The sequence below is a fragment of the Coloeus monedula genome, assembly GCF_965178545.1.
Source record: "Coloeus monedula genome assembly, chromosome: 8".
Classification (NCBI taxonomy): domain Eukaryota; kingdom Metazoa; phylum Chordata; class Aves; order Passeriformes; family Corvidae; genus Coloeus; species Coloeus monedula.
This window is the reverse complement of record NC_138788.1, coordinates 28,880,891-28,907,220: the sequence shown is the minus strand read 5'-3', so window position 1 is coordinate 28,907,220 and position 26,330 is coordinate 28,880,891. Positions and strand designations below refer to the sequence as shown.

The 26,330-nt window shown below is 38.7% G+C and overlaps 1 protein-coding gene across 1 annotated transcript; it reads right to left on the bottom strand.

Moving 5' to 3' along the window:
- Positions 1–963: 963 nt before the first annotated feature.
- SMC3 (structural maintenance of chromosomes 3) lies at positions 964–25,091 on the bottom strand. The gene is made up of 29 exons (XM_082285777.1): positions 24,986–25,091; positions 21,002–21,077; positions 19,390–19,428; positions 18,518–18,585; positions 18,075–18,146; positions 17,809–17,888; positions 17,195–17,273; positions 15,728–15,845; positions 15,002–15,177; positions 14,320–14,400; positions 13,885–14,049; positions 13,606–13,727; positions 13,041–13,254; positions 11,299–11,402; positions 10,983–11,082; positions 10,368–10,528; positions 8,931–9,072; positions 8,478–8,628; positions 7,355–7,507; positions 6,334–6,485; positions 5,963–6,121; positions 5,152–5,259; positions 4,636–4,744; positions 3,886–4,133; positions 3,552–3,764; positions 2,692–2,883; positions 2,353–2,530; positions 1,716–1,822; positions 964–1,405 (listed from the first exon to the last, which is right to left on the bottom strand). Exons 1-29 carry the CDS (start codon positions 24,998–25,000, stop codon positions 1,334–1,336), a joined length of 3,654 nt encoding a protein of 1,217 aa, XP_082141903.1. The 5' UTR covers positions 25,001–25,091; the 3' UTR covers positions 964–1,333.
- Between the last annotated feature and the right edge of the window lie 1,239 nt (positions 25,092–26,330).

The window sequence follows — 26,330 nt, the reverse complement described above, 5'->3', positions numbered from 1 at the left end:
CTATAGAAAGATTTATGTCACACCATCCTCCTCCTCCTGGCTTAAGACTTACTGCAGGTAGTGATTTCCCATGTCTCTCACTATCAGGGGAAGTTGCTCCGTATCAGCTTCAGTACTCTTCTCTCACCCTGCCTTGTGATGCCAGGATATGCACTCCTGAGCTCAGGAGACCAGACATCAGTGCATGCTCTCCTTTCCTGCACTTCCTGAAGTTTGCAGTGGGGAGCAAAGGCACTTGCAGATCAAAGCCTACCAGAGAGCTTTATTCTTCTGCTTTGTTGAACGTGCCCTACAGAATAAATGCAATACACAAGTTCACTGTTTCTCACTGTACTAATGAAAGTCACATACGGTATTCTTAAAAGTTATTATGTACTTATAAATGTACTATTTTAACACCAATGGATTCTCTTTTTACAACCACTTTGCTACCTAGGAAATCCATGGTTTGTGGTAAATCCTTAAGTGTTCCAGGAGAACGCATCAAATTATTCAGTATCGCTTTGCCGAAACTCTAGACAGCAGGAAAAGATTTCACTTTTTGACTGCTGACTGTCACTTGGCTCAAGTCTTTCAGGCTGAAGGGATGTAATAGACGAGTTGTTACACTGGACAATGTGCAGGAAAAAGAAGGGGCTGTGATTTGTTTTGATACAGTTCTAGGGTTTTGTCAGACTTTCCAGGATTCTCTGATACTTACCCTTTTTTCAGATCAATAACCAGAACACTATGGATTTGGACAAGCATAGATTTGGGGCAGTTTTCTTCTGGGACTGGCAATGTGCAGAAAAGGGGAAAAAGGAGTGGTTTGGGAGAATTGTTTTGTCTCACTCTGAAATACCCCACTCTAATACCCCAAGTGTTTACTTCATCTCAGTGGATTCCTCTTCAGAAAGACAATATAACCCAAAAACTTAATATATACAAGTTACAGCCATAAAACCAACCATTTTAATTGAAGCCATTAAAAAAAAACCATGTGAGGCAATATAAATGATAAAACTATACTTAGGAAGAAATAGCTAGCACTTTCTGAAAAGCTTTAAAACAGCAACAAACACTTTACAAAAGATTTGAAGGAAGAGAATAAAATTTCCAAACTACAGGTATTGTATAAAGGTAACATTAACAATTATCTTATAAAATACAGCAACAGAGACAAAACGGATACTCAAGCTCATTTGAAACTAAGCCTTCTGGGGTCTTGGTTAAAATGTGTGTTCAAAAACTATTTTAAACAAGGACTAAATACTTCATATTTTAAATGTACAGGTCCCTGGCATAAACATAGCACTATACACATCTTCCAAATAAGCAGTAATTACAAGTTCCTTTAACCATGCGTGGTGTCATCTTCTACAAAGTCTTTGGCCATTTCTGCTGTGATCACATCAATATGACTGACCTGGTGGAACAAAGAAGCATTCAGTTATTACAGTACCTCCTACAGAATAAGACAGACATTTCCAAAGGCTCCAGGACTCAGCAACAGATCTATGACCAATTTATAACTCCCTTTAAAGAATGAGACATGGGACATCTGCAGGTATTTAAATTCTCTTTCAAGAAGGAGAGAACTTTTCATAGAAGACCACAACAGAACTAGAAATTGATCAGCTGAAGTGAGTCTGATTCACTCTGAACTCTTGCTAAGTCTCAAATGCACAACTTATTTTAATTACAGCGTTTACCAAAAAGCCTATCATACTATTTACCTTGTTTCTGAATTTTACACCATAGAACTTGTCAGCTGACTCAAGCAGTTCAGGCCTAAAAGTTGTTGTAATAAACTGAGCATGTTCAGCTAATTCCATAATCATATCTAAAAAAGAAAAAAAAAATTCTTTATTAATGTAATCTTCTCAATAAAGTGAGACAGACAGGAATAGAAAACTCTGCCTTATTCAAAATGAGGTTTTGGTTAATGAAGCAAAATACTCACAAATCAAGCAAGTATTTATACCAGTTTTACTTCCCAGATAATACATACAAGTATTATCATTAATTGCAGTATGGACTCCGGTAAGTCCAGCCACTCAGCAAACCTACTATGGTATTAAACTTCTACAGTAAAAACAGCATAAGCATTTTTCCATTCATTTTTAATATCAAACTAGACTTCAAAACAGGACTGTTTTTCAACACACTTAAGTGCAGTAAGGAGACCCTTTAGATGCAGTAACAAAATGGAGCTTCTACCTAAAACCAAGTTCATGAAACCTTCCCCAAACACACCCCGGGCTTCTCAAAAATGTGCTTTTACGATTAAAAGCTTTATTCTTAAGCATCAGGGATGAGAATACAAACTATTACCTTCAACTACAATGAAGATTATAAAAGGTAGACAGGTACCTGAGACAGCTTTTCTGTGCTGGGCATCCAAGGCTTGGTCAATTTCATCAAACAAGTAAAACGGAGCTGGATCACATTTCTGGATGGCAAATATTAGGGCCAGGGCCACTAAAGATTTCTGTCCACCTGAAAGTTGCTGCATTTCTCTCATTTCACCCTGCTTCCCTGTGAATGATACCTAAGAAAACAATGCAACAGCAAGGTTATTCCATAACACTGAACCACAGCATCACTTGCTATTAAACAAACAGGATCAACTAACTATTGCCTTTTAAAATATAGTTCGAAGGCAACCTAAACAAACATGCAGGGGACTGAAAAACAAGTATTTTTCTTTACCCTTATGCCAACTCCAGTGAACTGATCTACAGATGGAACACTGCTCTGAGATCCAGATCCCCTTTCACTCTCAGTGCTGCCTTCACCTTCATCCTGGGACTGACTGCCCTCCACATCTCCTTTCTTCATCACTAACGTGGCCTTGCCACCAGGTACTAACTTTTGGAATACTTCACTGAAATTTTTTGACACCTGAAAAAGAAACAGTCAATAAACCAACTCATTTTTACAGAGTGAAATCAAATGCTGTTTTTGCATGAGCACAAGAAGTATCTGCTTCAAAGCAGAGATCCACATTCTTAAGCAGAAGAAATGTATGCTGTACAAAGCTTGAGTTAAAAAAAAGAGCCAAACCAACCATTTTTGTAGTATGAGAATTTTCAAAATTTTTTACAAGAAAATGGTACAATTAAAACATAGAACTGTAGCAAAACCAAGATTTATTTAGTAACCTTCAGTTAAGCAAAAAACCTTTAAAGAGAAGAATTCACAGACTTCGTAGTGAAAATCCTTTGTCAACATTAGAATTACTTTCACTAAATCTAAGAAGGGATTTGGTGCAGTTTTTTGCCACAGTTCCCAGAAAGGGTTGTACAGCATACACAGGAACTCACTTGACAGGAAGTATTGAAAAGGTTTAAAGAAAAGCTAGAGTTGTATTGGAGATGGGCACATACTGAAAATTGTAGCCTCTTTATTTTTCAGTACTTAAAAAACACACAAGCCTCAAGTTACATGACACTGCTTTCTCCCAGTATAGATTTATTTAGTATCTGCTTCTTCCCATATTGCTGCTACACCATGGGACAGCTTGATTGATTTCAGCACCAGTGTCTTTACAACAGTTCCCATTTTGTTACCTGTTTGAAAGTCAGCTGAATAGCCTCGTACTTCCTGAGCTCAAGGACATTCATCAGCTCCATGATGGATTTGTAACCCCTGTCCAGTTCTTCTTGTCTTTTTATCAATTTTTCCTTCTGCTCTGAGAAATTCACAAACTGATCTAAAGCTTTTTTATTAACGTGACTGTATTTCTTCAGTTCAGTATTGCACTGCTCCAGCTTGCGGAATAACTGAAAACAGAAAATATTAACACACCAAAGTGACTTGCAATTCTAGCCACATTTGACACCCAAGATGCAGGTGACACTAACATCTAGGGTTGTGAAACATGAAACCAAGGACACTATTTACCTGCTTTAAACTTAAAGTCTGATACTTTTCAAAAGCCTCCTGTGGAAGTGAACCCAACTCTCGGATTTTCTTCATGCATTCCTCTTTCTTCTTGAGAAGCATGCCTTGCCTGTTCGTCATTTTTTCAAGTTCTTTTGTATCATGGTTAATGGCATCCATATGCTCCTTTTCCATGTTCTTCCAGCGTTCCATGCTCTTCTGAAGTTCCTTAATTCCTGCTTCTGTTTTGTCAATAGAGTTATCCAGATCTGCAATATTGAGCAAGAGTACAAAACCAAAGTTGTAACTCTTACACGCCTGCATAAAATCAGCAATGATCCAAGAAAGTATTTATGAAACAAAAAGAAAGACTAAAGAAGATCTATTAAGGAACAGGTTAAATTTCAGGCAAAAGGCTGAAAATCCCTCTTTTCTTCCCCTCGAGAATATGGCTTAAAAAACCCCCAAACAAATGTACTACAGTCATATTGTTCAAGTCTTGGAAGAGAAGCAAAGGAAGTTTCAAGCCATACAGATGTGATAGTCTATTTGACAGCAGCTGAGCTTTAAATGGGTTAGACAAAATTCAGAACAATTATACAAGATCTTGCTTGTAGGACAGCTGCCTCGCAAGTACTATGCCCTGAAGCCAGAAGCCCATTACCACCAACACAAGTTAATTACAATATGGTCTATTCCTCAATCAAATATGGTATGTGTGAACTTTCAAAACCCTGGAGAGTTTTCTTTCCAAAACATGATGTTACCAACCATCTGACCGTGCCAGTGTATCCTTCACCCGTTTGTTGATAGCCTCAAGTTCTGATGTTGTGGCAGTAAGAACTGTGCCACCTTCTGTTTCTCGAAGCTCATTCAGTTCCTGTGGGATAAATAAATGCCACCAAGCTTCAGCAGGAATGGGAACATAAGTATAAGCCAGACAAACAAGCCATCCTTTCATATAACTACATTTAACTATTATATACATACAACATTCAATATTTTAGTAAAGTTCTAGAGAATAGTTAAAATTTTCAAACAAATCTGTCATTATGATAGTTCTACTTATACACAGGATTGTATTCACAGTAGTTTTTGTCAAAAACTTACTGTACTGAAATTCAAAGAAACACTTAACTGTTTATCCCAGTTTATACATATGGAAGCAAACCCATCACAGATAATGCAGTGTAACAAATGAATATTTATAAAATTATTTAACACGTGTTAGCCATGGAAATAAACCAAAACCAGACTGCAAAAATACATTTAAGAGGAAATCCTTACTTGTTCCACTTGGTCTAAGCGTTTTCTCAGATTCTCATTGAGATATGTTTCAACTCTAGTGATAATGCCTTCTAATTTAATCCTCTCATTCAAAAGCTGCCTGTTTTCCTGAAGAAAGTAAAGTAGCGTATTAGTTGCCTTACCTGACTAGGACCATTTTTTCCTTGTTACAAAAAAAGAAGAAACTAGTACAACCACAAAAACAAAAAAACCTACTCTTCACACAATTCTGTGTATTCAAATATCACAATTCTCTAGACTGTTCCTCTAATTTTAACAGACAGAAAAAACAAATAAGGTGTCTAGTGTAAAAGTCAACTGCACAGATCAGTGACTTTATTAATCTTTATTTCTATATGAACCCAATTCTTAAACCCAGAAATGCTTTAGAGAGTATATTTAAGAAGCAGTATTTTTCCAGCAACATGTGTGTCAACGAGAAGCTTAGTTTTGTCTCCCCTATCACGCCCTTAAAGGAATTGTTTTCCTTTCCCATACTGTGCATCCTCCCTTCAGATGATACCTATTTGTATTTATTGTTGGAAAGTCAATAGCAAGAAAATTATGATGATTCCAACACAAATAGCCTTAATTCTCACACAATCAACTGGCAAAATTCACCCAGTGTTTTGAGAAAACTTGCAAATACACTTTGCAAATGAGAGAACTCCAAACACACCTACCTACTACTAATGAAGCACTACTTTAATGACACTATATTCCTAAGTGACTTTTCATACAAAAGGACAAAACCAAGTTTATTGATAAGAAAAGAACTACATTTAATGGCAAGACGTTTTCTTTTCCTTACTTGCTGTAGTTGTCGGATTTCATCATTAAGAGCATCCACACGCTTCTGATCTTCAAGACTGAGCTGGGACAACAAATCTGTCCCCAATTCTGCTTTTAATGATTCTCTAGTTGACTCCATAGCATGTAAACTTGCCTCCAAGCTCTGCAAGCTACGTTGCTGTGGAACAGATATTAGACAGAATCACTCCTCAAAGCAATCCTCAGATTTATATGAATTTCACCTTTATATTAACATATTTTTGTGGAAAATCTCTAGTTATCTCTTAATATTTTGTATTATAATATTAACCAGAAAGGAATGCAAGTTTATCAGTAACATTAATGAAACAATATAAACCCAGTAACAACTTTCAATATCCCCATACCAACCTTAGGCATAAATGTCTTTTCAGACTGCTGCCTCTTCTCCTTCAGCATTTTCATCTCTGACAAAATACTGTCTCGAGAGGCTTTGAACTTTCTCTGCTGTGTTTCAATTTGCTGCATTTGGTTCATTAGCTGATCAATCTCATTATTAATCCATACTGTGGGCTAAGGAAAATTCTGTCCTTGTTTTAAAAATCATTTTATACCTACTAGTACCTTCAATTTTTTCTGTCTAATATATTCATCTGTCATCAAAATAAGAAACAAAGCAAAACTCCACCAAACCATAATAATCAGTTGTAGGGGAAAATTCAAGGATCATCAGCAAAAGTAACTTGAGCAGCTTATCAACTTATCAAGTCACTTATCAAGAACTAAGCTAAATGAAGCTTTCCTTGCTTATTTTACCTGACATTTAGAAGAACGCTTCTGCTTATCTGCTGTCCCAACAGTGTCTCTAATGCACTGATGCAGGTCAACAAGCAAAGGAGTCCAGGTTGTAGGACAGAACCACCCGGGTGATGCAGAAGAAAACGGTATAAATCTCCCTTACTCCTGAACTGTAGATACTGGATCTCAAAAGGACACTGTGCAAAGAGGCTGGAAAGACCCAACTGTCAAGAAACTCAGAGCTTATTATAACACAAAGCTCTCCCATCTCCCCTGCAGAGCGTAAGTGGACTATGTAACACATCAATTCAGGACACAAGTACTAAAAATACAGCCTGAGTCAGAAGAAGCAGAGAAGATTAATACAGATAACAAGAATATCTGGTTATGGCAGTTACTACAACAGACTCTAAAAGGAATAGAAAGCCTCATTATCTCGGGTTTAGCCTCATCTCTAAGTTTTAAAGATCAATATCAAATACAGTAACACAGAGAACTAGGCTGCACACAAAACAGTCAAAAGAAATGCCACAGCTAATATGTAACAAGTCTGTCTCCTGTTTTTCACCTATTACTGTAACCACAAAACAAAAGCTTTGCCACACAACCTTCCCCACTAACAACAAAAGGATATTTTCAATGTTCCTGCGTAAGTTTTCATTGAGCTTTGCTTCGAGTTCACCAAGTTCTTCTTCTGCTTTTCTAACATCTTTTTGCAATTCAAGCCGAGACTTCCTGGTATCATAATAACCTCCAGTCAAAGCACCTCGATGGCTGACTTGATCACCTAAGAGCAGAACAGAATGAGATATAAAGTGCACACTACATGCTTGCCAAAAAGTCCAGCACACTTTCTACAACGCAACTGAGCAGGTTAACTAGAACATTTCAACTAACCTACAAAAGCACTGACTGTATCAGCAATCATATGTTTACAGTAATTAGGGAAATGTTTATTTCTGTATTCATTTTAAGTGCATTCCCTCTCTCAAGATGAACAGAGACTGCTATGATCTCCTTTAAGCATGGGCTTACTTTTGTGTTTGTTTTTAATTAACTTCTGAAACCCATGCAGCTTGAAGGAAAAAAAAAATACTTACATTAAGGGAAAAATGCAAATGCCTAGTACTACCAGTTTGGAAAAAAAAATCTCAAGTTTTCTATGAGGAAATAGAGAGATGAAGTAATTAGCAGCATCTGTGGCTTGTAGAGTATGCTGATACTGAAAAATTAATAACTTCCTCCTCGGACACACCCTTAGAAATTTTTTCAGATTGACTTTAAGACACAAAAAGACAACAATAAGCCTGCAGGGAATCTGCCCTCTTAAAAACAGGCAATTAACAAGAGATATAGATTGTTTCAGAGAACATAACATGCATCTTGCCCTTATCAGGAATTAAGGCCATTCATTCACACCCTAAACACTGGCTTGACCTTGGGAAAACACCATGAACACTCCAGGAAAACAAACACCTGTTAAATTAGATTAAAAAACTGGATGAATGCAAACCTAATCTGCTTTCTAATTCTCAGGATGGAGATACATAGCTACTAACATTTAGATCCTAAGAAAATTCCACAGCTTGTCGAGAAATTCTGTATTTTTAAGCATTGTACTTGACCAAATGCAACCTTGTACATACATCTCAGTCAAGTATACTATTATTTTTAATTATCTTATTTTGACAACACTGACCAGACCAAGTTTAATGAGCCCCATGTCCCCAGGAATCCTATAAAATTGCAGTATTTACCTTCCAGAGTGATACAATCCATTGTGAAAGCTCTGGCCAGCTGGGTGGACACTTCCATGCTACGACAAATTAAAGTCTTCCCAAAAACATGTTTGAAAGCTTTATCGAATCTTGGATTGTATCTCAGTTTGCTGATCATAGGAATAGCATCCTGGAGTGACAGAATTACAATTCAGCAATTTAAGTAATTCTTGATTATCAGGTTACAATAAAACTCTACTTATTAGTATTGCCTTTTTACTTGCAAAGTGCAGTTAATAAAGAGCAGATATCTCGTAGGAAAGTGCTTCTCTGTAACAGGGTTTTTTTATGTTGAGAAGCATACATTAAAAGTAGTATTTAACTGCATTCACCAGAAAAGCAAGTGGTGGGCAATAAGCAATGTACACAGTTCAAAACATGAGGCTTTGTAGTTATGAAGCAAAGGCAGGTTTGAAAGGAATTCTTACTCACATTAGTCTCAGGATAAGCAGTATCTCTAACATCCAGCTTGTTCAGAGGGAGGAAAGTAACTTCTCCAGGAAGGTTCATTTTGTTAAATTCCATTAGGATTTTTGTACTGACCTCATCAGAATCCACAATGTGATAAAACAACCTATTTAACAAGCCAAACAAATAGGCTAAACTTTACTATTCTAAAAGGACAAACACTTGTATACAGACAGTATTCATGCAGGTACCATTAAATAACACATCACTATAAAGCTGCATTGCATTTTCAATTCCATGCCTTAGAAAAAGCAAGCGGAGATACTCTTTTCACTTTTGCTAATATGGGATCAGCCAACACCTTTACATTCCACCATCCAGCCAAGAGCAGCTCAATACATGTACAGTGACACTGTGTACACACCTCTGGCCTGCATTTCCATACACAACGTTCAGCCCTCCCTCTCTGCATGGATCTACAGAATTTGTCTCTGCTACCTCTATACACCACACAGAGAGACAGAGACCACATTCACCGACCTCCCTGCGCACTATGAGGATTAGCACCACAGGGACCGAAATAAGCAATTTTTTCTTTGCAAGTTGAACTACAACTTGCTTGTTACAGCTTTTTCCAAATTATGGTGCACAACAGGATTCAGAGAGAACTGAAAAGTGCTTGGAAGAGACGCCCTTGTTCACACTGAAACAGAAGTTGCAGAAGAGATACTGCATTCCAGTCGTGGTAGCATCAATATTTCTATGTGACACTTTGCAAGATCATGTCACCTCTGTGCTCTTTCCAGCTCTTACGCCACTACCTACATTTCATTAAAACAAGAACTTTTATGACTTCTCATGAGTTAGAACAGGGACTGATCACACAAAAAGACAATTTTAATTAGATGTTGCAGCAAGTGGTGGATCACCCAACAGACACTTCTTCTAGAACACATTTTACACGGACTCATTAACACTCAACATCTTTTCAGACAGCTTTTAAACAGTAGTTTTTGACAGTTTAGAGACCATTCTCAACCACGAGATTTTCTAGTGCAAATGAAATAATTCTTACTGTTACTGAAACATCAGCCTTGCTTACTGTAGAATTCTCCACACTAGAAGATGCTGTCCATTTTATTCAATATAAGTCTCACCACCAATCAAGTGTCAGGAGTGTGGGTCTGGGGCCTTTTTGTTTTGTTTTTTTTTTTTTTTTTCTTTTTTTCTCTCTGGTTTTGTTTTAGGTTTTTTTAGACAAAGTTAGGAGCAGCTAGGACTAATATTTAAATAGGCAGAATTCTTCTTAGTTCCTTCACAAAGGAATAGCAGTTTGATCACGCTATATAGAAGGCCCTTTGACAAAAAAAGGCAAGACATCAAGTTCAAAACAATAATATTTTAGTTGCAGCTTGCAACAACAACTGAATTGTGACACTGCACTAAAGAGCACATAATTACCTGTTCCCTGCAGTGACTTCAACACAGGTGTAGAAAGCTGGTTCACATTCAAAGTTATTCATCACGATTCCATGATAGCCATTTAGAACATGCTGGTTTATGCCTTTTCGACGGAAGTGCTCCAAAACTTTGTTTATGCTGTCTATACCATTCAAAATGGCCTGTTAAAATACAACTAATTACTGTATTGCAGCTAAAACGTGTGGGCGTAATATTCATTTTACCATTAACTTTGTAACAGGTGTAACCTTCTTTTTTGCCAAATTCCTGTAAACCTACAGCACTAACAGAAGATACAGAAATAAGAATCCATCACTTCTCAGTTTTTTTTATTAGGGGTTTTTTTAAGCAAAAAGGTATCAGAAGAAGTTTTAAAAACATTCCGTTTCTTCCTAGTCTCCTTATATTAACTACCTTGAGCTTGCAAAACTCACTTTCAGGTAGCTCTAGAACTATAAATATTTGAAAAATTCAGCTTAAAATATAATTTGTCGAACTTAATTATGACAGAAAGACAATAATTTAAAAAATAACTGTTATATCTTTCAGATAAAACTGACTTGTCCTTTAAGAATGAGATTCCACAAGGGATTCTCAAGAGCAAGGTTATCTTACCTTTCCTGTTGCTGCTCTGAGAAGCTGCTGTTTCTTTTCTAGATCCTCCCTCTTTGCAGCAAGAGCTTGTTGTTCTGCATTCTCTTCTCTCCATAGATAACTACAGAATAAAACCGATAAAATTTTGTAAGTGTGAATGCAATCTGTAAGTTTTATTATTATTTTCTTAAAGACTGCTAATCTAATGGGAAGGCAAAGTGCAGAAGTTCATACATGGCCATATTTAAAAAACATACCTACATGCCATGTTAAAAACTACACAGTTGGGGTCCTTCACATTAAGTGAGATTGAGATATATTTCAATTAATTACTAACTTTCTTTCACTCTGTAGTTCATCCTTTTTATTTTTCACTTCATAGTATTTTCTGTCCAATTCTTCAACACGAGCCTTCACTTCATTAAGATCCTGGTCCAGTTTCTAACACAAAGAAAAGAACAGTATGAAACTACAGCTCTCTATATTAAAAAAAAAAAAAACAAAAACCAACCAACCCTTTATTTTATTCAATACTGAACTACTAAAAAATCAGGTAAGTCCTACAGACATTTTAACCAGTTTACAACAAACTGCAAAAGCACTAAGAAAAAAGACAGCTTTGTAAAGAAGCAGTAACAAGGTGTAGGTGCCACACAGATAGCAAGGCAGGCACTGACTTCAGCTGTGCCTCTGGGCATTAAAGTGAAATGGATCCCTGTAAGTCATGGCAAGAACTGGAATCAAAACAGTAACTAACATACATATAACTTCTGTGTAATCATGCTCTGAAATGACATTTGTGATAAGTACAACTAATCTTGTGTACCATGTCAACCTGCTATTAGTCAAAAATCTCAGCCTGCTCTCCAGCAGTACTAGATTTTCAAGACAGCTGCTGTCAACAGTGTGCTGTTTAAGCCAATGCACAGACATCCTCCCTTTGCTCACTTAACACCTGCCATTTTCAAAGCAGCTCAGGGCTAGCACTCAATAGTGTTTACAAATTTGTATGTGTACAAGGAGAAGTAACTGTGTTCTAAAAACACAGCCAGCTCACTCCAAACTAACCTTGCAAGCTCTCAATCACATTCACCCAAGATGCCTTCTCTCTGAACAACAAAAAGCTATACAACTCTTCACCTAAGCATAAATCAACCTTCCTTGAGGAGGAAAAGGAAACCAAGACATGTTTATAGAAAGGAATCAAAATCCAGAACAAATTTAACCCCTTCAATTTTATAGAATTACCACTGAGCAGTCCAGTACAATTGCAGTCAGCCAGTGGTAAATGCTGTTTTCTTCATTCACCAACTCAGAGAATCACAACTTTGACAATGTGGGTCCCAATCAAGAAGTGTTTTAGCAGAACACCATCATCTTTGTACAACTACACTCCTCCCTGGTGTCAGACTAACCCTTAATTTCAGTAGGCATATTACACAAAGAGAAGAACACCACCAGCATTGGCACTGTATGCTCTCTCAATATAAAAGCAGTGTTTTCACAGCTGGAGCTCCCAGCAGGAATGCTATCTTTGGATTATTTTGCTGCATTTGCACTCTAAGAGCTGTTTCTGAATGGAAATTAAAATCTAAGTTATGCAGGTAATACAATAACAGATTAAACTTCTAACATGCCTAGGGATGCAACTTCTAACCAGCTGCAACCACGGTACAAGGGTGCAGCGCCTGCTGCATAGTTAAAAAGATCCTCTTGCTTGCGGAAAATGAGAGAAGTGGAAACAATCAACACAGACTTCTATAAGAACATAACAAACTGATCTATGATGTGGCTACGTTCAATGTAGACAAGAGCAAGGCAGATAGAAGCCTCTTCCTGATAACTCAGGCCAAACGTATTGGGGAAAATACCAGAAGGCAAAGCCAACATAGAGAGTGAAGTTAGTGCAATGCTAAAGGAGTTTAAAGCTTATCTGCAGATTTTCAGTAAGCATTTTTCAAAGACCACATCCAACCAGAAAGTCACATCATCCTTATAAATATGCATTGAAATCTGACTGTCCAAGACTGAGTATTTAACCCTTCTCCCAAAAAGACTGAGAATAAGCTGAAAACTTACACTGTACTGTTCCAAGTTTTTCTCCTTGTTTGCCTCTGTATCCTCTAAATCCTTGTGTATAGCTGCAATCTGCCGCTTCTTGTCATTGATGGCTTGATCTAAAGACTTCAGTTCTTTCTTTATCCATTTATCCCTTTCCTCTTTGGAAGTAAACTGGCTCCCTCGACCTTGTTTTGCATAAAGATCTGTTCTTTCTTGTGTAGCCTGTGCAAGTCTGTTTTGAGAATGGAACGACATGCTGTATTATAAAGAAATCTTGAATTTATTAAAAGCAAGCATTAAGAATTACAATTAGAATTTTCAAGACGTGTCAAACCAGGCTCTAAAATTTAAGCACCAAATCAGTAACAAAAAGGATCACGTTATAAACAATAAAATCATCCACAAGAAGTGGTTAAGCTTAGAAAATCATTTTGCCAAATACTGTTCCCATCCCAACAATAAAGCGGCTTTTTACAGACCGTCTCCAAGTGCATGTAGCTACCCCACTGTCAAGCAACATGTACAAGCTTTTGTTAATTGCAGATGGATAGCATTGATAAAATTTGTACAGAATGCCACAGACCTAGCAATTCCCCTCTCTTCTTTTTCTTTTACGCTGTTAAATTTTGGCTCTGTTTCTGCCAGTTCTTTCTGCTTCTCCTCGATTTTCTCAAGAAGTTTTTGCCTCTCTTTTAGCAGTCTTTTCTGAAAGTCAAACAAAGCAGTATTTAAAGCTAGTATTTAAACTAATCTACCAAACCTTACAAAATAGTGACAGGCTCCAGTCTAAAACCAAAACCTCAGTGTACAAGAATACTTCCTTGTGCCAGTGACATTTTAAGACTTCACTGCTGTTACATACCCTTTGCTCACTGTTGCCAGCTAATTCATCCTGTAGATCTTTAGCCTTCAGCTCTAATTTAGTCCTCTGTTTGATCTGCTCCTGTCTTTCAGCACTAAGTTGTTCCTTCTCTTCTTTCATTGCAGAAATCTTTGTCTTCAGTTCTCGAACTTGCCGTTCTATTTCCTATGCAAATTTAAGTATGCAGTATCTTAAACACTGAAGGAATATTTCACTATTTATCAAAACTCACAAGATCATTATTCTGTAGATCACAATACAGTAGATATGTGAAAAACCCCAAGCTTCCAAACAGGATGAATACATGCAACAGAATTTAATATAATTTTAGACACCACCAGCCCTCACCCTCCTCTCCCTCCCTCCTTCCTCCAAAAAATCCCCAACACCACAAAGCAAAACACACCTCTGGAGAGCCCTTAAAAATATTTTTACCTCCATTTTATCTCTAGCATCTTGCTGTGCATCTCTCAGCTGCCTGGATTTTTCTCCACTTGTCTCTCGTTTAGCAGAAAGCTGTATGGAAATATCACCAATAGCTTAAGTAGCCAGATTCTGTTTTAGTAGTAGTTCCAGAAAGAAATTATTTAGTGAAGAACAGTGATGCTGAGGAGTACATACAGTGCAGGTAGTTTGGTGCACAGCTGAGGACTGCTGCAGATTGAGTTTTGGGTGGCGGAAGCCACAGGAAGAGAACTAACGTCCCGTTGCACAACAAAGGGCATGGGAAGCCCCAGGCTTCTACTGTGATGGGATAAAAACTCAGTTTCCTTTGCTGGAGTCCCTCCTTGGAGGCACCAGCTTGAGCTGTTCCTTTGTTATTTAGTTACTACATCAAGATGCAATTATTTTAAGGATCGAGACATGTGAGACTCTGCTATGGGAAATCTGATCTGACTGTGAGTGTGGTGTGCAGGGAGTCAAGCGAGGCACCTGTGCTGGGAAGGGGCTTCGGTCCTAGCTCAGGTGGTGTGGTTGTGACTGCCAGAGTGGCTCCTGGGTGGCTGGACAGGAAAGTTCCCTTAACACTGTCAGGACTCCATCAAGGAACAAAAGGGGATGGTAGCAAAAACAAACCAACAGCTCATTACATTTTGTACTAGCCAAGATACTTTACCTCATCAAGCTTAGCTCGGGTTTCATTAAGTTCCTGATTATAAATGGTGTATTCTAATGCTCTCCTCATTTTATCCCATTTCTGGTATTGTGCCAGTTCTTCTTTCTCCTCTTCTAGAGTATGCAGTCGCTCTTCAATGTATTTCAACAACTCGTTGATCTTCTCTCTCTTGCCCTCTTTAGAGAGCATGACAAGATTGAAATTCAGTTAAACGCTGTAATATAATCTCTCATCTTTACAGCCACTGAATCTACTCCAGTGATTAACTATTTGTCAACATACATGAAATGTCCATACACCCCATACACAGAAGTTCTCAAAAAAACCATCCTAACAGCAGAACTGTTGATACTTGTTATGTAATGCAACACAAGCATATACTCTCTTGGCTCATACACTTATTATAGACTGTACAACATGAACTTTAGTGTTTGCACAGCAGTAGGTATCCTGATTTTTGGATCACTGCCAGCTGACATCACTCATATATTTTGAACAGTACATTTATCTGTATTAGCTTAGCTAAAAAGTTTTATTACTAAAAGCACACAGAAAGTAACTTACTAAACCTTTTGAGATATTGGAAATTCAAGGAGGAAATATGACAAGCTCTGCACGGTTTAACATACCATGAACAACATCTATATAGCTTTACTGAAAAAGCCTGAAGTTTTAGAGTTAATTGACTTACTGTGGCATAAAGCAATAATTTCTTAGAAATTTTACCTGTTTCTTTCATTAATGAAATACTCTCCTCTTTACGTTCATCGTACACTCTGGTACCAGCTACTTCTCTCAGTAATTTCAGTCTTTGAGAGTCAGGAGCTGTGGCCATCTGGTTGATCTGAAAATTCAAGATCTATGATTTCAATAACCTGCTCTGGATGTATGGCTAACCACAACAGATCAAAGATTGCACTTTTTTGCTCTGCCTGCTTGCCTGAGGTTTTGGCAGGAAGATTCAGACACACAGCACACACCACACTGCTTTCTTTTTGAGACAGTTAGTTTAGGACAGCAAGTATTCTGCTTACAATGAAATTTATTGCTTTTCAAATGTTACCATTTGTTGCCAAAACTCAGGATACAAGTATTGTGTACACTGAAGAAATCATAAACCACTCAAAATTATGTTTAGAGAAACTCAAGCTTGGGCTTTTAAGTCCTGGTACTAAATCAGAGAGTTTAAGTGCCTCCATAAAACCACACTAAAATGTAGGGATTACAAATCTTAGAATAATTCACAGCATGAAACACTCATTAATATGACATCAAATCAGTCATACAATTACACCCAACGTAAGACTCATTTCCCTTTAATAGAATTTCAGTGGCTGCATGCTTTTGTAAGAAGGTAACTGTTTCTTATTTGTCTTATATTAAAACCAGAATATGTATTTTGGCTGTTAAATAGTGTGCACCAATCCTCACTACAAGCGACTTTCCAGCTCAAAGCTGTTTCTTTCAAATACATATATTCAACTGTATAGGAAAATATGTCCTGATAAACATCTGGCAGACTGTACTGTGGGTTAGCATTCCTGACATCAAGTGCTCCTCAAGAGTCCTGCATTCCTCTCTAAGTATGCCTTCCAGTAACCTTTGGAGGTGACACTCACCAGCATCTCCTTGATCCATCCTGTGAGCCATTACAAGTAGTCTGTTCTTTGTCTGCAGATGTGGGTGTCTTTTGAAAGCTCTAGTAAGCTGCTTGGGTCTTCAAGACCAGTTAAGACAGGCCATGCCATGAGCCCTTTACCTGATGTGCACTTTTGGTACTTCTCCATTTTCCACTCATTGTCCACTGACAGTATTTTTAACCTCTAATTCTCTACCATTACTTTGCTACCTCATCTGTAGGCCCAGAAATCTTTGAATTTACACTGAAATAGTCACAGGAATCAAGTCTGCTTTGTATTTAACTATATGGAAAAAAACCTCATTGTAAAGATGACCATGACACAAACCTTTTACTAAATATCAACATTTATGGACATTAAGTTTTTTTTCTTAAAATCAACATAAACTACTAAAACAGTAACATCTGCCAAAGAAACAGCTACATACAAGAACTATTTCAACTACAGTAGATTTAGGTTTTGGTTTACTTCTGAAATAATTGAACTAAGTTTGGCATCCAGGAAACATGATACCCTTGACAGTGATTCCTTCTACTTTGTGAAAAAGACTTACCTTTCCTTGTTTGACAATATAGTAGGGATTACTGCGAGAAAATCCAGCACTTTCAAGAAGATTCATGACATCATTTTTCCTGAAATGTTATTATGAAGCCATTAAAAACTTATAGTAAAAATGACAGCTGTAAAAACGCAGTAAAGCATCACAACTACACATCACATAATATAACCACTGTGTGCAATGCACGCTCTGTTTGAAGAAGCTTCTTCATTTGAAAATGGCAATACTAAAATGAAATGAGAGAATAAAAATGGAAAATATCTAAAATACAATAGAATTGGAAAGAGATTAAGAAATAACGACCTTGAAGCACAGAGGAGGGAAATACAGAAAAGATATCACAAGGAAGGATATAAAACCACCTAGAGTGTGGTAACTTTTATTTTAAAAAGCCCTGAAAGAAATACTATGCAAGCAGTTAAACACCCCATCAACGGATGGATTAAACTGCAAATTCAAAGTCTGCTGTCTATTGCACAAGGACTGACACCCAGTATTACACAACAGAAATAAATTATTTCATGCTAATGATGCAAGTGTTGGGTTTGCCTGTAGAATTTTACAGGAATACTACTATTCTCATTCAGATAAGAAAAAGAAGTACCTACGTCACCATTTTCTTGTCTAAGAAATATTGGTCCTTCTTGGCTCCAATGACTCTGCGAAGTGAGACTTCCTCTTTATCAATCTTAAGAAAACAAAAGCCAGTAAATACACATACCTACTGCAAGCAGCTGTAACTAACCCAGAATGTTTATGGCACTTTTTACCAGAAATGACTCAAAAGCAATTACCATACTGAAGTCTTCCATAACACTGAGACTACTTGAGTCTGAAATTATAATCTATGTCCAAAGCAGTTCACTGAACTTACCGGTAACCTGTTGTCGGAATTGTCAAATATAATCTCCACAAATGCTGAAATAACACGAGGACCTGTACCTTCCTAAGAAAGGAGATGTTTCGGTTAGACAACTGCCACCTTATAAAAGATTTTGAACTCATTCTTCTCCCTCTTTTCCCTGATGACCCCACTTCTCCTTTCCTTTCAAGGACTTGAGATGCAAAAGCATTTACATAAGATCCAGCATGCGTATTTTTATTTCTAAAAATCTTGGCTACACATTCACTGGTGTGCATTATCAACATAATGTATTACTGTGTAATAAATTCCCTTTTGTAAATGGAAACAAAGAAAGATGCTTTCAAAATAATTAGCTTAAAATATCCACAGCCCAGCAATTTTAACATTTTTGTTGTACCATTCAAATGCATTAGCTTATTCTTTAGTTTTTTTTGTTATACACCTTCACTTACATGCAGCAAAGCCAGTCTCTGCTCGGGACGAAGATGACTAAACTCATCACTGAGGACAAACTGAATTGCTGTAATGAAATAGTAAAGAAACAGAAGATTTATTCTTTCCTTCAGGGAGCTATGCAGCAGTTTCATTAACTCAAAACACACTGGTTTACTGTTGTATAATACAGTCATGCTGTTGCTAAAATCTTACAATATTTCTTCATTAAAAACCTTAATTTGCTGGATCGTTATCACTCGACCTGCTGTACAGCAGGATTTATCTGAAGTAGTTATTGTTGCCACATTTCTGGTTCACTGCATAATCATTAACAATGCTGAACAAGTAGGAATTCATGAGCTTTCCTCTACATATACGCAGCACACAGGCTAGGCTAAAAATATTGCTAAAATACTTAGCACACAGCAATTTATAAACACAACTGTCACAAAGACTACTGACACCTTTAATTAGTATCTTTGCTCTTCCATTAGTGCTCCCACCCCACACAATCCCCCTCATAACCTTACATTAAGCTGTGCTATACTGCTATGGAGTAGAATTTAGCCACTAAGGACGTCTAAAACTACTGCAAATATCATGAACATCTTTCATGGTGGGCAACTTTTAGAATCACTCTCCTCCTGTAAATACTTTTGCCAACTGAAAGCCTTAGAAGGCCCTTAGTAAGAGAAGCTGAATTCTAGGGAAAAACCTGGACTAAGTATTAAACAAGTGCATTGAAATATGCCTTTCATCACTGTCAAGTGATTTCCAATCTGCCACTCCTTATTGAGGAGGATAATTTGTTAAACCAAATTCTAGCACAAACAAGGAAAGAAACCTGGTATCTTCAGCATCCCTTGGCCAATAAGAAATCCATGCTTACCATAAAAAAAGTTGCTTTTTCCAGATCCATTTCTTCCCACTGAAAATTAAAACACAAAGTATAGCACAGGTTATAGTTGACATAGGTTAACAGTGCAATGTACCTTAAATACTACATAAAAATATTCAAGAGCAGAACCCAAATATAATGCAGCCAAATGAAATCTCAAGGGAATGAGGTGAACTTGGTAGGTGGATCACTTAGTCATTGAGTACAGGACAGTAGCCCTTTGTCCACTCAAACACATTACCTGGATTTACAAACTCCAATACTATTCCACAATGAGAATAATAGTTATTCCAATCGTATTTATTGCTGGTCTTTTTGCTTCTTATACTGATATTCTGATGAATAAGAACAGTAGACCTAAGCCAAATTCTCCTGGCCCCAGGACATTTATCCAGAAGAAACCATTTGCCTGTGCATTCAGGTTGACTGTATGAACTTCACATAGCACATTAACTTCTTAATACTCCACTTGTTAATCCTGCAGTGGTTTTTTTAGAAGACTGGAATAAGTGCTACTTCTATATAGAAAAATAAAGGTGTAAGAACACAGCACTACACCAACATAATCTCAGTGTTTATTCCAAAGTGTTTCAGCAAGGCCCAGAGTCTTCTCTTTAGCATCAGCACCTGCTGTATCTGTTTCAAACCCACTTGTCTTCTAGCAGCAATGAACACCCCAGGCTTTTCATCCCTGCCTGCCTACATGCCATCCAGATTCACCTCATCCCCAAAACTACTTGGGATTACAAGGCATTCTTTTTAAAAAAGCAAAAAACCCTAAATGAAACAGAATTTTTAGTGTATTTTAAAAACATTAATACCTGGATAAAGTTTTAGCTCCTGAGGAAATAACATTACTTAGCAAGATATCTATTCATGTTATATGCATGTTTTTATTCCTAGTACCAGAGTTAAATCCTGGCTACTAAGATTTTATGTCCGAAACTGACTGTTTGCTGTTGGGTCAGCAGTCTCAAAAGCTGCTGCACAATCACTAAAATCAACGCAAACAAAAAGGGAGCGCCAGGCGTCCACAGGCAGAAATAGGAAGAGGTATGAGAATGGTGGACAACAGTGTGCTATTAAAATACGTGTTATTTATGAAACTGCCCTTTAAAACTTACACTTTTTGACAGTTTACAGTCCAGAAATTCATTCCTTTAAAACTGGAAGAAAGAGGATCTTCTTTCTCTGCACAAGTTCATAACTGCTGGTGTGCTTATTTATAAAAATTATGACACTTGCATAGATAAAAAAAATAAGAACCCCATACAAATTCTCTGCTGCTCTTCCTGCAAGGAGAACCTGTAAAGGACGTCTGGCTGATACAGAGATGTGCACCTAGGAATGAGTTTATGAACCTCACTCTGTTTCTGAAGATTCAGCTCTTCTCCCAGCAAAACTGAATGTTAATAGTTGTTTGCTGGAAGTGGAGCACGCCTTGTGGTACATTACAGACAACTGTACAGAAGTTTCCAAAACAGAAAATACAACCATCACATGTAAGACGACTATTAAAAACTATAAAGGAGACTAACATGAATATCACCTGAAATAAACGTGCAATTTTAATTAGTGCTAAAAGGCAAGTATCAGAACTTACCAATGACATTGTGTTTGGAGCTGAATGGGTCCACAATGGTTTGGTCCCTGTAGCTTCGAAAACCCTGAATGATTACCTGGTGAGAAGAGGAAGTTATTTTATCAAAGTTCTCTCTGTTCTTGAACAGTTTTTGTACTGTAAGGTTTGACAGAATATTTACATCAATTGTAATTTAATTTGCCTGCCCTTCCTGCACACATTCAGCTTTTCATCTCAAGATGAGAACTTACATGAAACTTGCTCCTCACCTAAGAATCGATTTAAGGACAGATTTCTCCCCTAGCAAGAGATGCTGGTATTTGTGCAGGCCAAAGCATAGCAAGCAAGAGAGTTCCAAGAGGTTTTTTTAACAAACCACACAAAAATATGTGTTCGCCTAAAGTATCATATATAGGAAAGAAAACTCAATATAACAAGCACTTATATTTAATTTTTCTAATGCAATCTACTTACAGCAAATTCTCCAAGCAGTGCAACTGCAGGTTGCAAAAACTGTACTAGACTGCCTATTTCACATGCAATAGTCTCATTTTACTGCACAATCTAGAGGGAAACATAAAAAGGCAAGCTTGTCTTGGTTCTACCAATTCACAGCCTAACAAGATAAATATGTGCACAAATAACTTCAGGAGCTATGAAGCAAATAGTCTGGAAGCACCACATCAAATTTCAACTATTTAATTTCAGCAGCATTTTGAGGTTTGTCAGGCCTAGTAATATACAACGTACAGAGTTACAATATCCTAAAACTTCAGCCCTGCATAGCAACAAAACTGATCCAACCTCCCACACCAAGCAACCTGTTTCATACATCAAAGCTGTGCTGAAAGCACGGCAGCTTTGCTCTGCTCAGTACGACACCAGAAATGCAGCAGCCACCTGAAGGTTTGACATTTGCAGATCTTCCAGCAAGAACACTTGAAACAGGACTACAGTTACCATTTAATAGTTGTGTTCTTTGCCCAGCTCTTCCCCAAGAGAAACAGGATACAGTTAAAACAGTGGCAGTGTTTCACTATGACAGCTACAATACACTAAAAATCACTTGTTAAGAAGACACAAAACCATCTTGCAAGATACTCCTCAATACTATTACTGCTGAAGCTTAAGATACGAAATTATTTAGATATTTTGTTCGTAAGGTCTATGGTCCCATCACCATTTTCTCTTTCTCTGAATATGTCATTCCTTCTCTCACACCCTCAAGTATTAAAGTAGCCCATATTCCAGAAAATGAGCATAATACTTTTTATTCAAGAAGCAGATACAAAACTTCAGGAAAAAGTCCAGAAGTGGTACTGTAAACATTTAAGCAAGCCTTTCCTCACTACTACAAAAGCCTCTATTAAGTGGACACCTCAGCATCTCAAGAAATAACTACCTTCAGAACTGCATTCACAGTCTGTAATATTCTGGTAGCATTACACAAACAGTTGGGAGAAAAATTCTGCCCACAAGAAGTACTGGAAAAAAAGTTCCAGTGTTTTGACTGGGAGAAGAAAATGCCCCTATTTATTTATGTCAAGTTTGATCCTCAGTCTTTCTCCCATTATATGACAGCCTGCCACTAAATATTACTGTGGAAAATTCCTCATATCACTTGTTTGTACTAATGGATTAAAACCATCTCATTAATATTGAATGAAAATGCCATGTCAGACAGCAACTCAAACACTGGAGTTTATAAAAATCAAAATGAAATAAAATCTTAAGGTATTAATTAAGTTTTAGTCAGAATTCAACAGAGCCCTTCTCTTCCCAGGCATTATAGCTCCCCCATCAAATTCTCTTTGCAAAATTATTTCATTACTGGAATCTGAAGCTAAAGGTAGGCAGAAAACTACCAGTCCTTGACCATCAAATATCAGATTGAAGCAGAAGCTATTTTGGAAAAGGAATAGTGTTCCAATACAGCTTCCTTCAATACTTTGCCTACCTAAACCTTTTCTGAACTGCAATTGCCTGTGCTCCCTCTCCTCAGGCCAGATAGTTTTCTCTAACCACCTGCACTGTATTCAGATCAGCTACACTGGAAGCAATCAAGGATTTCAGAATCTAATGGACCAAACTACAGAAAGCAGGTTTAAGTCAATGTATGGACTGAAGACCCAGGCACTGTGGCTGTGAATACAAACACCCAACCCTCCCTAAAAAAACCAGTCTGCCTCATCTACTAGATGGAGACTTTTGCAGCAAGCTCTGTGCCAGCAGCTTTCAAAGGAAAAGCAGGAACAGAATATCTTACTCAGGTCTTGCCACTCACCCTAGGCCACAGCAACTATAATCATTCACTTTGATTTTACATATTAAATAAAAAATATTTTTAAAAACCCAAAAGTTTTGAAACAGTGCTGCTTCCAAACTCACTAGATTTCAAGGGGAGGGGGAGAAATTAAAAGAATGGGTGAAAAAGTTGGTCTTTACTACAATTTTCCCATAATATTTTAAGAACATCTGGATTGGAATAATTAATTTACTTGAGTCTCATAAGAACCTGAAAGTCTCCATAAAATGATAAAAACAACCAATTATTATTTCTTGAATACTGCTATAGAAGCATAAACTTTTACCACCAGGTACTGGGCACAACTTTCACTCAGGCACCACGGGAGTGTGATACATGCAGACTCTGAACACCACCATCTTGTCCCCAAAATTTTTCTCTAGATGGTTTATCACTTCATCCATCCTATATATTCTGAAACATCATGACTTCTTTGTTACCTTGTATAGACTCAGATTAAGACAAATATTTTTAATGTTCAAACTCCAGGAATAACATCTGGAAAGCAACAAAATAAGGGATACTGATGGAATCAAATTTATTCTTATTCTTTTTATTCTCATGTTCACACATTGTTACACTCTCTTTCATAGCTCCTATAACAGTATTGGTTATTGACCACCCAATCTTCCTTCTTTCTATTTTCCTCAAAATGAAACGTTTCCCCTGTTCTGAGTTAATTTGGACTCTTACTCTATGTATCTTCACTGCCGTTTGCTTTTGGGAATTCAAATCTGGAGAACAAAAACTCTTACTCAAAGTCTTTAAAGCAATGTGCCCACCTATGATGATAAGAGTGATTTACAAAAACACGATCAAAAGGCGTTTGAAACACTGCCCAGTCAGCCAAACAGTAGATGAAAACCTGGTATCTGTGGAGAACATGCACTTTCAAAGTTAAGCAAGTATTCTTCTTACAAAAAGACACCTGCAGGGTGTCAGAAACAGGTCAATTTTGAGTCCACCAGGAAATCAGAATCCTGGTAGGCTTAGTATGAACACACATATGCAGCAGCACGAAAGCAGTAACAAAAATCTGCTGCTAAAGCGGTTGCAGGGATACTACAGAAGTAATATAATGATGACCTCAAAAACTGTTTTAAAAAGGTCCATACCAGGATCTTTTTAAATGAGCACCAGCCATAGATCCTTTGGCAAGGGTGAAGAATAACAGGTGAAATGGTTCATGCCCGGGGGCCTGAGACAGCACCCCAAAGCAAAGAAGAGACCCCACAACTTGAACAGCTGAAAGATGCCTCTGACAGCTGAGCAGAGCCCTCTGTTTGGGTACGAGCCTTCCGCAGCCGGGACACCGGGGCTGGCGTACAAAGGGGCCCCGCGAACAAGTCTCGGGTCCATGAAAGAGAACCCGCAGCGCCACTTCACACCTGCAATGAATGAAAGGGGAGCAGAGAGACAGAGAGAGCACCACCAGCCCAGCCGGCGGAAAGACCTGAACCGTGGCCGGGCCAGGGGCACCTCCGCCAGCCTGGACCTCGATCCGCCCCCCGGGATAGAAAAGATGGAAGAAAAGGCCTCCGAGCCCGCCGCAAGCCCGCGGACCCCCTGCTGAGGGCCGGGCAGATGTGAAGGTGCAGAACCCCCAGGGCCGGGGAGGGGAGAGGAGGACTGGACCTACCGCCCCGGCCAGGCCCAGGCCGCACCGCACACTGCGGTCTGCGCAAATCCCGCCGGCTCACCTGCTTGATGTACATGTTTGCCGAGGATGGGGTAGGCCCGCCACGCTGTCGCTCAGCCCGCCCTCGCCGTCTCTTTCCGGTCCGAGCGCTCGGCTTGACCGCGGGTCTCCGCCGCCGCCTCCCACCCCCTCAGCCGCCCCCCGCTTCCCGCACAGGGCCCCGCTCACCCTCACGCAAACAAAATGGCGGCGGACCCTCCCCGTCCCGTCCTGGCACGAACCATTCAGCGCCACTTGGAGGGAGAATTGCGGAGCAGAGGACGCGCTCCTGTCCCGCCGAAGAAGGCACACTACGTGGGACTTCGGAAATGTCCTTTTTACAATCTTCTAAAGTGTCTCGGTGGTCTTTTGGAGGGCGCTGAGTGGCGGGGAAGGCGGGTCACCCTGCCTCCAGGCCGCCGGAGTCCCCCCAGGGAGTTGGGAGAAGTGGTTTCTCCCGCCGAGGGGCGGATTGGGCGCCAAAGGCAAGTTGAGGCGAGCGGGGCGAGAGGCGGCGCGCGTCCCTAGGGGGCGCTGCCGGGGGCGCCCTGAGGGGCCACTTGCGCGGGAGGTAAAATAAAGGCTCGGTCTGAAGTCCCGGCTTCTGTTCGAGGATCTAAAAAGAATTTTTTAAAATTAAAATGGCAATAAAAAATAAGCAGCAGCAGCGTTAGGACCTGCGCTGGCGCGCTCCTTGTCCCAGCGCACCCGCTCCCTCAGCCATCTCCGCCCGGCTGCGTAGGGCTGGGAGCCGAGCTCCGCATCCGCAAGGAAAAAGTCTGGGCGAAGCCAAATAGGTGTCCAGGGTGAGCTGGGCAAACAGCGATGGTGTGAAACATTCTCGGGAAAACAGATTGGCTGGAGTCCTTTACCTCGCAGAGCAACTATTCAGCTCCCCAGAGAAGCTGTCAAACACAAAAATAAGCAAAATGGTGGAAGAGAAACATTAATTTTCACCTACTTTCTTCCAGTTACGGTAATTTCAGGTGTTGTTGTGAAAACAGTCGGGGCGTGACGTCTCAGAGAAAATGCAATTTTCAATTTGACAGTGCTCCTTCAAAACTGCAGCTGTAGCCAGCACTTAGAGGCATGCAATAGAATTCCTCCACTGAGCCTCTTAACACTAATAAAAAATAGATTTAAACAGAAAGGTCTAGTTTCTACCTCTCCTAGAATAATAGATGGATGAATTACTTTTCTTCCCTAATGGGAAAATCTCCCCAGTCCCAGACATTCTTAAGTGCCATGTAATTAAATGATTTTACTAACAGCCCTTCAAGAGGCTATTGTAAGAGATTTTACCAGCACCTATAGAGAAATGGTCCATTGTTTCTTCGGAAAACACAGGGCTTAAAAAACTAAAGCGT